At 66.1% G+C, this 9,532-nt stretch overlaps 1 protein-coding gene across 2 annotated transcripts; it reads right to left on the bottom strand.

Annotated features, from left to right (window-relative positions):
• Positions 1-247: 247 nt before the first annotated feature.
• Positions 248-7,819, bottom strand: FXYD2 (FXYD domain containing ion transport regulator 2). Of its 2 annotated transcripts, XM_059707766.1 has the most exons (6): positions 4,147-4,235; positions 2,579-2,617; positions 2,347-2,421; positions 866-902; positions 684-714; positions 248-395 (listed from the first exon to the last, which is right to left on the bottom strand). In XM_059707766.1, the coding sequence occupies exons 1-5, from the start codon at positions 4,169-4,171 to the stop codon at positions 690-692; spliced, it is 201 nt and encodes a 66-aa protein (XP_059563749.1). In that variant the 5' UTR covers positions 4,172-4,235; the 3' UTR covers positions 248-395; positions 684-689. The 2 variants fall into 2 exon arrangements, with proteins under 2 accessions (XP_059563749.1, XP_059563750.1); XM_059707767.1 differs by lacking the exons at positions 248-395; positions 684-714; positions 4,147-4,235 and adding an exon at positions 6,701-7,819 and having other exon boundaries at positions 862-902.
• Positions 7,820-9,532: the final 1,713 nt, after the last annotated feature.

Raw genomic sequence — 9,532 nt, 5'->3', positions numbered from 1 at the left:
CTACCCCACAGCTCTGAGCCCGTGGCTTTGGACTCCGGGTTCCTCTCAGCCGGCATTGGGAAGACGGGCTGAGTCCTCGTCCGGCGCGTGGTGATCGGGGCGAGGAGCCGCCCGCTGGCTCTACGGGCACCGGCGCCTGAGCCATGAACGGAAAGCCGGAGACCGGGCTGTATGGCACCCCAACCTGGAGGAGTGAGTCGGGGCGGCCAAGGGAGAGGCGGGGAGCGAGGCAGCGGAAGAAGCCATGTCTGAGCTCAGCTTTATTATTAGGAAGAGGCCGCACTCAGGGGCGGGAGGGGGCGTCCAGGATTTCCACGAAGCCCGGTGCTCCCTTCAGCCCGAGGGCCTGGCCGCGCCGGGGACAGAGGCCTGCGGTGGCGGCGGCCTGGGCGATTCTGGAAGACAAAGGCTGGGTGTGGGCCGTGAAGGGCCAGGACCGGATTTTCCCGTTTCATTATTTCTCTGACCTTCCTCCAGGGCACCTCTGCACCCCCCCCCCCCCCGGCACCGCCCCTCGGCCGCACACTCCGTGCCAGGCACTTGGCCATCATTTGAAACGCATGATGGGTGACAGGCTGCCTGGTGGATGAACGGACGCCCGACAACTCTCCCGGCCCAGCCCCAAACTCCCTCTCTTTCTCCATCGCCTCCCCGGCCGCGCCCTCCCAGCCCTTCCTGTGCACCTGCCATCACAGCTCCTCGTCTGCGCCCGGCCTGGGGTGGGGAGGAGAGGAGGCGGGTGAGAGCCAGTAGGGAAGATGGGAGCCCTGAGGGTGGGGACCCTTCCCCACAGGCCTCAGAGACCAACTTCCTGTGGCCCCTCCTCGTCCCGCCCCGCCCGCCTCAGCCGCCCGCGGGCACTCACCGATGCTTCTTTCTGCCCCCGCAGCGGAGTCTTTTGCCTTGAAGAGAAAAGAGGTGGGTTTTCATGGGCCCCTCGCTTCTAAGGAGGCCTCCTTCCCCGGAGACTCAGCGCTGGCCCTTCCCTCCTCCCTGCCGGCCGCACGAGGGCCAGGCCCGGCCCAGGGCAGCCTGTCGGCCAGCGAGCACCGACTCAGTGGGTCCAAGGTGGACCCTGGGCACCTGGGAGTGGGCCCAAGCCTGGGCCCTGGCCATGCCCTCAGCTCTGTGCTGGGCACAGAGTAGCTGCTCAGTGGCCTTGGAGACCGATGACGGCGAGGCGAGTCCACGGTGCCGCCTCCAGGGGCCGGAGCCGGGCACCGCGTCTGCAGACAGAGCCCCGAGGTGGAGAGCGCTGCTGGGTCCCGGACACCGTCCGTGTCTTCTGTCCGCTCATCGCATTCCCGTGTGTTTTTCTTCTGGTTGCATCAAAACAAGTCAACATCCTCTTGTCCCTGTCCCTGCCGTCCCTGGAGCCGTGTGCCCGCGTCGGGCCCTCTGCGTGCTGTCTGGGCTGCACGTCTGGGTGCCAGCTCCCACCTTAGGGGCGAGTGGGATCACCCCTACTCCACAGCGGCCAGGGAGCTGGGGTTCCACGTGAACGGCAGCGGGGCCTCTGACCTCAGGTCCCAGCCTCCCACACTTCCCAGCAGCAGGTGGGAGTGGGTGCAGGGTAGGCACCCCCGGGTGCAGCTGAACCAGCTCTGTTCTGAGCAGCGGGGAGCCATGGACAAGTCGCTGACCTTGGAGGGTGAGCCTCATTTCTCATCTGGAGAGTGGGGGCAGGCGCGGACTGATGCCGAGAAGAATAAATGGGCTGGAGGCGGCTCAGGCCAAGAACATGCAGGATCGGAGGGTGTGAGTGTCTGGTGGAGGCTAGTAGAGAGCACTGCCCTGCCCCCTCCGCTTATGGGGGACCTTCCCATCCTCAGAGGGAGCCAGTCCCCGTCCTGGCAGCTCCTGGGTCCCCTAGAGGGTGCACTTCATTTTATTTTTTCCTTTTCTATATATTTTTATTTCAGAGAGGAAGGGAGAGGGGGAGAGAGAAACATCAATGCTGAGAGAGAACCATTGATCGGCTGCCTCCTGCACGCCCCACACTGGGGATGGAGCTAGCGACCTGGGCATGTGCCCTGACCGGGAATCGAACCGTGACCTCCGGGTTCATAGGACGATGCTCAACCACGGAGCCACGCCAGCTGGGTTAGGGTGCACTTTAGAAAGATGGAACCTCCTGTGTGGTCCACGGACCAAGCAGAGAGACACCCCAAGATGCCTCCCTCCATCAGGGCGTTGCTGGGTCCCCACATCCAGCCCGGGGCGGGGAGGAGAGAGAAAGGGAGCGGAGAGGGAGGGAAGGGCCTGCACAGGGGAGAAGGGTCCACGGGAGGCAGGGGCTCAGGAAGGACGGGCCCCGCACCCCCTACACGAGGCTGCCCCACTTACTGAGGATGATGATGAGCCCCACCACGAAGGCCAGGCCGGCAAAGATCAGGCCCCCTTTGCGCACGGCCTCATAGTCTGGAGCAGAGAGGCAGGGTGGGTGGGTTACAGGCACCCTTCCAGCAGCCCAGGCTGGCAGCAGCGCCCCCTGGTGCCTGGGGAAGGTGGGGTCAGAGCCCGGGGCTGGGGGGCTGGGGGCCCAGTGGGGGAGCAGGAGGCAGGAGCCCAGGCTTACCGTAGTGGAACGGGTCCACGTCCTCCCCGGGGCTGCCACCTGGGGAGACAGGGGAGGGCAGGTCACGACGTGGGGTGTCCCAGCCACGGACACACGGAGCTCTGTCCCTGTCCCCGCACCCCCAGAACCCAGTGGGCAAGCGTGGGCTGGTGAGGGGAGTCCCTGGGAGAGGAGGCTGGTGGTGCAGGAACCCCTCTGCCTGGGGGCGGGTCCTCTGCCCAGGGCTGCCCCGGGCGGCCAGCCTGGCGCGGGGAGGGCGCTCCCCTCCTTGTGCACAGAAAGCAGGAAGAGGCCATGAACACGCCTCCCGTCGACTCCCCGTGGCCCCCAATGAGACTCATCCCCGCAAGGGGCTTCTCGACGGACGGACGGACAGACGGACGGACAGAGGAGGGAGCTGAAGCCCAGCTGGGAGGTTCATCTAAAATCCAGGAAGGTCGGAGGCAGGACTGGTCCCGACCAGGTTTCTAGATGCTTCTCTCGGAGCTGCTCTCCGCCGGGGAGCAGGCTGGTTGAAGAGACATTGCTATACGGCGCCCTCCGTGCGCCAGGCCCACCGTCCTCAGGAGCCTGCGGGCCCTGATGGTCCAGCAGCCGCCCCTTCCGCCGCCAGAAAGAGGTTGTGAGAACGGAGGGACTTTGCCCTCTTGCTGTGCCGCCGCTCAGATAGTCGGGAGGAAGGAGAGCTGGAGGCCACGCAGCCAGGCAGCCCCCCTCCTGCTGCCTCGCCCTGGCACCCGCCCTGGCACAGAAGCGCCCGTGGCCAGCAGGCAGCCCCGCCCCTGGCCCTGGCCTGGGCGCTCTCGTCCTGGGGACCTGGAGGGCAGCCAGAGCTCCCCCCCGCGGAGCCCCTCTCCTGCCTCTTCGAGCCCCGCCTGGCACGAGGGAAGCAGTGCCCAAGGTGGAAGGAGTGAGCACGTTGGCACCTCCCGGCTGTGCTGAGCTGCGCCCTGGAGGCCGCAGGCCTGGCGACCCAGCTGTCCCGACATAAGCTCCCTGGGGAGCGAGCAGCTGGGAGGGCGGCCGGCCTGCCCGCCAGAGGCCCAGGGAGGGGACGGGCCCAGGGAGGCCTGGAGGTTGTCTGAGTTCAGGTCTCAAGAAGGTCACAAGGGAGTTAGTGTCAGAGGCCTGATACACTGGGGCCCTCACCACACAGGGGCCCCCCTCCTCCCACAGTCAGCAAAGGCCCCTCCATGACAGGAGCCCTCTGGGCTGGGCCCTTTCCTGGGGCCTCCCCGAAGCCCGGAGAGGCTGCTGCCCCCCCACCCCCACCCCGCCTGCCGCCTGCCCCTGCTCTGTCTGAGCCCAGGCAGCCAGGGAACAACCAACCAGGACAGGCGCCCGTGCCCAGGCCACGCTGGCGCCCCGGGGCTGAGGATCTGCATTGAAGCTGCGTGAAGACAGGACCCTTTGACAAGCAAATTTCCTTCGCAGGAGGCCGGCCCGGGGGAGGGCGGCGCTGTGCTGGGGCAGCCGAGGTCAGGGAGGACGCGTGGGATCCGGCTCCCCCTCCAGCCGGTCCCAGCGAGGCCGCCTGCTGCCCCCACGCATCTGGTCCGCACACTCACCCTCGGCCGTGGGCACCCCCGCCATCGCCCGTAGACTGGACTGGATCCCGCTGCCTCCGCCCGCCGCCTCTGCCTGGAGAATGCCCGGGCCGCGGGGTGGCCGGGATGCGGTGGGGGCATTAAACATTAACAGTGCCAGCTAATGTTTACCCCGGACCCAGAGAGCCTGGTGTGGACGGGGGGCTCCGCTGGGGCGTGAGGAGGTGCCCGGCAGGCGGGGCAGGAGCTGGCTGGGGTTCCAGACCCTCCCCCAGGAAATTTCCAGAGCGCAGGGCAGGAGGGTGGGCCGGGCCTGCTGGGGGGAATGTCGAACTGCTCCCCGTGTGCTGTCCCCAGGGGCGGGGCAGGCCCGAGAGGCCCCCCATCTCAGCTGCCCCTGAACCTAGCCGCGCGAGGTCCCCGTCTCAGCGGCGTTTCACCAGGTACTCATGCTGCCCAGCGGTGCCCTCCCACCTCCCCGCCCCCAGGTGCCCTCCAGGCAGGGCACACCCTCAGGCCTCGCTGCCTTCCTCTCTCATCTCCCACCCCCCCTCCCCGGCTGCACCCAGCGCTCACACCTCCTCAGAGAGCTCAGCCGTCCCTGCCTAGCCGCCCCCTGCCTCTGCACTTCCCTCTCCAGCCACTAGGGGCGGTTGGCATCCAGGTTCCAAGGTCGCAAGGGAGGACCCACAAGAGGGGGCTGAGCTCCCCCAGGGAGAAGGCCCTGCTTTTAGGATTTACAGCGCAGGCTCCTGACGGGTACTGTCTGGTCTCCCCATTTCCCAGGTGAGTCGTCCGTGGCCCAGAGAGGTCGGGCTCTGTCCCAAGGTCACACAGCCATGAGGGGGAGGGGAGAGGACAGCCAGGCGTTGGGCTGTAGGTCAGGTGCTTTCCCAGGCCTCTGATACCCCCTCCCCCTCCGCTGTGGCCTCCTTTCCGTCTGGGCCCTGGCGCCGGGCCCCCTGTAGGTGCTCAGCTTCCTGGCTGGGTGAGTTCTAGTCCATTGAATTGACCTCCACAAAAAAGCTGATGCTCAATAGCACCCGAGGCCGGGGCCGTGTGCAGGGCTGGCTCATGGCAGAGGGGCCCCGTGGGCAGCGGTGGGGTCGAGGGTGCAGTTCACGTCCTCTGCCACGTGACTGAGCTCCCTGTGCCTCAGGCCCCTGCTGCGAGGTGGGGTGCTCCCCGCACAGGGCACAGGGCTGGGGGGGGCGGGGCAGTGAGTGTCGCCACGGTCACTGGCTGCGTTGACGGAGGAGTCATTGCACCTGTAACTTTGTGCTGAACCTCAGCTGTTGGACACAGAAACCACCCTCCGATGAGAAGGAGCTGGGACGAAGGGTGCCACCGCCCTGCTGCCAGGAGCCAGGCCCCACTCAGCTGCCCTCGGCGTTCGAGGCTGTGGGCTGGCCCGTCACACTCGCATGCACCCCCGCCCCCCGCCTGAGGCCAGGTGTGCCCCTTCCACAGTAAACAGCAGGCTGAATCTGTGCGCCCCAAAGGACTCTGGAGGTGCCTGATGGCCGGGATGCCCCTGGGCCTGCCGGGACGACGGCGCAGGAGGCCGAGGGGCTTGTCTGAAAACCCCATCAGTGGCCACACCAGGGCTGGGCACCCGGGCTCCGAGGCTGCGCCCGCAGCGCCTGCCCTGTCCCCCAGGGCACCCGTCCTCCGTGCACGCTCTCTCTGCATCTTGGCATCTAAGTTGTAAGCCATCCTGAGTCTTTCTGGAATAATAGGGGATACAAGCATAGGTGGAAAGATGGATAAATGGATGGATAGATAGATAGATGATAGATAGATAGATAGATAGATAGATGATAGATGGATGATAGATATTAGGTGGTAGATGATAGATGGATGATAGATATTAGGTGGTAGATGATAGGTAGGTAGATAGATAGATAGATAGATAGATAGACAGATAGATGGTAAATGATAGATAGATGATTGATAGATGATAGATAGATAGATAGATAGATAGGCAGATAGATAGATAGATAGATAGATAGATAGATAGATAGATAGATAGATAGATGATAGATAGATAGGTGATAAGTGATAGATAGATGATAGATAGATAGACAGACAGGCAGGTGATCATAGACGAGAGAGGAATGGGAGAGCACGCTGACATTGCATTTTTGAACTCTGTGCGCAAGGCCCTGTGCTAAGCTTTACAAAACCTTCATCGTGTAACCCTCACGGTGCTGCGAGTGAGGACGGTGCTCGCCCAGGGTACGATGAAGAAGTGGAAGCACAGCGAGTTTAAATAACTTCCCAGCAGGCAGCTGGGAAGTGGAAAAACCAAAATCTGAACCCAGCAGCCTGGCCTCCGAGTTCCTGCAGACAGACAGATGGATGGACAGACACACAGAAAAGGAGGCTTTGGGCGGTCGTCCTGTCAGCGCTTCAGCTCAGAGCGTGGGCGGCAGTGAGCCCAGGCCTTGGCACGGCACCGAGAGGGCCTCCCTGCCCCTGCCTCTGCCCCTCGGGGCCGGGGCGCCCGGAGGTAAGGAGGTGCACACCTGGGTCAGGGTCTGAGAGGGGGAGGGACGGGGCTTAGGGGACTCACCCAGGTACCACCTGCCCATGGCGGAGCCGCTGTGTCCCCGTGGAAGGGCCGGGAGTGCCTGTGGCTGAGGGCCTGGGCGTCCCTCCCTCCACACCTCAGCCACCCCGGGGGGAGGAAGAGACGAGCCAGGGAGGAGGGGCTGGCAGGCAGCCTCACCTGTGCCTGTCTTGGGGGCGGGGGCGGGGCGGCGCGGGAGGCCCAGGCGCCACGTGAGGGGGCAAGGAGGGGGAAGCTGGGAGCCACTGCAAGGCACACGGCAGCCCACACGGCCCTCTGCCCAGGGCACAGGGCCGCATCCAGACCCTCCAGGCTGCCAGGTGCCCGCCAAGGTCACAGGGACCCAGGAGGGTGCCGGCTGAGGCCGGGGCTGCTGGTGGCCAAGGGGGGCACTCGGGGCATTTGGGGGGCCCTGAGCCTTACCTCATTCCTCCAGCCTGGTCAGCCTTCACCCTGACAGCCCTGTCCCAAGGCCCCATTTGTAGCCAGGAGTCCCCGATATGGGACAGCAGCCTGGGGGCCGCGCGGGAGGCAATGGGTGCTCTTGGGGAGCCCCAGCAGCCGCTGAGGTCATTCCCGCAGAAGGGCAGAGAGGAGGGGCTGCTGGGCTGTTGTCCCGCAGGTCCTGCCCCCTCAGCGGCCCCCCACCGGGTCCTCAGGGACCTCAGCAGGTGTGATGTCAGGCCTGTACCCCAAAGTTGCCTGGAGACACCAGCAGCCCCGTGAGGCCTCCAGGACTGCGGCTGGTGGGGGGCATGGCTGGCAGCGGGTTCCAGACACAGGGCAGGTGTGGAGGCTGCGCGCCAGAGGGGCAGGCGTGGGGGCAGGGCCAGGGCCCCTGACGTGACCAGGCCGGTGCCACATTCCCAGGAAGGACTCTGAGTACCCAGCAGCCCGAAGCTGCCGAGTGGGAAGTCCCCACACTGGGCACTTCGAGGGGTTCCTGACCCTTGGGGTTAGATGGCACTTCAGAGGTTACCTGTGCAACACATCAATGTCCGGAGAAGTGGGCATTCAGCCAGCCCCCCTGCCCCCCCCCCCATGCTTCCTGCGGACCCCCGCCAGAAGGAAGCAGCCCCGTCTTACAGGGAGACCTTGGGCCATAGGCCGACCACCTGGGAGGAGCTGCAAGGCCCTCACCCCTCACTGTACCACAAAGGGCTCTCTCCACTCAGACCCGCCTAGGCCAAAGCCCCTTCCTGTGTCTCACAAAACCTCCCTGTGGTCCTGTGGCCTCTCCGACCGCACCTGCTCCCTGGCCCTCTGTGCGCCCGGCCAAGCTGCTCCCTGGGGGCCCTCTGTGTGCCCGGCCAGGCTGCCCTCCTGGGCCCTCTGTGCTCCCCGAGCAGGCTGCCCTCCTGGGTCCTCTGTGTGCCCGGCCAGGCTGCTCTCCTGGGCCCTCTGTGCGCCCGGCCAGGCTGCCCTCCTGGGCCCTCTGTGTGCCCGGCCAGGCTGCCCTCCTGGGCCCTCTGTGTGCCCGGCCAGGCTGCCCTCCTGGGCCCTCTGTGCTCCCCGAGCAGGCTGCCCTCCTGGGCCCTCTGTGCGCCCGGCCAAGCTGCTCCCGGGGGGCCCTCTGTGTGCCCGGCCAGGCTGCCCTCCTGGGCCCTCTGTGCGCCCGGCCAGGCTGCCCTCCTGGGCCCTCTGTGCGCCCGGCCAGGCTGCCCTCCTGGGCCCTCTGTGCGCCCCGGCCAGGCTGCCCTCCTGGGCCCTCTGTGCGCCCTGGCCAGGCTGCCCTACTGGGCCCTCTGTGTGCCCGGCCAGGCTGCCCTCCTGGGCCCTCTGTGTGCCCGGCCAGGCTGCCCTCCTGGGCCCTCTGTGTGTCCGGCCAGGCTGCTCTCCTGGGCCCTCTGTGCGCCCCGGCCAGGCTGCCCTCCTGGGCCCTCTGTGTGCCCGGCCAGGCTGCCCTCCTGGGCCCTCTGTGCGCCCGGCCAGGCTGTGCCCCGGGGGCTCTCTGTGTGCCCGGCTGGCTGCTCTCCTGGGCCCTCTGCCCCGGCTGCTGTGCTCAGGGCCTTTGCACTGGCCGCCCCACCCTGGGAACGCCCTCCGCTGAGCTCCGGGCCAACTCTGCTTCCTTCACAGGCCCTGCTGGCCCCGGCTGCGGCTCTTACCTCTCTGCAAGGCTCAAACCTTGTAGGTGTCTTTTCCTCAGTCGCACTGACTGTATCTGATCAGGTATCTGTTTTTCTTCTGTTTCTGTCTCTTTTGACTGAAATGTGCAGAGCCCAGGGATTGTTTCCTGTGTTCATTCCTCGACTCCCGCCCAGAACGGGCCAGGCACGCAGTGGACCCCCGTTTTGTGGAATGAATGGCTAAGCTCCAGAGGCAGAGTGACTTTCCCGGGGACCCCGGTGCACCCTGACTTGCAGCCTCTTCGCAGGAACTGCCGGCCCTGTAACAGGCAGCACGGTCTGATGGCTCCCGCAGAGCGCTCCCCGGCCCTTCTGGGGGGCCCGCCGTCCCTGCCCTCCTCACCAGCCCCTTGGGGCTCCCCCAGGCCCTGCGTGGTTTCCATAAAAGAACTCGCTTGTCCTTTCTAGGGAGGCCGGCCAGGTCCAGGAGGTCCCACCTGCTCACCTCGCTCACTCCCAGCCTTCCCCGGGCTCTGTCTGGTCCCCGCACCCCATGGACTGAGGCACTTGGGTCCTGGCTGACATTGGGGGCAGGAAGCCCTCTCTCGGAGGGAGCCCCGTTTCCTTTAACCAGAGGCCCATGATCCCCTGAGAGCAGCAGGGGAGGGGGTGGGGGTGGGGGGGTGAAGCATCCTCCTGGTCTCCATATGCCGAGGCCAGGCACCCCGTGGACGCCCGCACCCGCCCCTTCCCCATGGCTGTGGCC

The sequence above is a fragment of the Myotis daubentonii genome, chromosome 9 (genome assembly GCF_963259705.1).
Source record: "Myotis daubentonii chromosome 9, mMyoDau2.1, whole genome shotgun sequence".
In the NCBI taxonomy this organism is placed as follows: Eukaryota; Metazoa; Chordata; class Mammalia; order Chiroptera; family Vespertilionidae; genus Myotis; species Myotis daubentonii.
This window is presented reverse-complemented; position numbering and strand designations above follow the sequence as displayed.

What these genes read in the sequence shown, in the direction of transcription:
- FXYD2 (XM_059707766.1), bottom strand. Translation starts at nt 4,171, where the DNA reads ATGGCGGGGGTGCCCACGGCCGAGG. An exon ending in GGGGCTCATCATCATCCTCA is followed by an intron (nt 903 to 2,346) that starts GTAAGTGGGGCA and finishes TTTCTCTTCAAG; the next exon opens with GCAAAAGACTCCGCTGCGGG. An exon ending in GGGGGCAGAAAGAAGCATCG is followed by an intron (nt 715 to 865) that starts GTGAGTGCCCGC and finishes TCCCCACCCCAG; the next exon opens with GCCGGGCGCAGACGAGGAGC.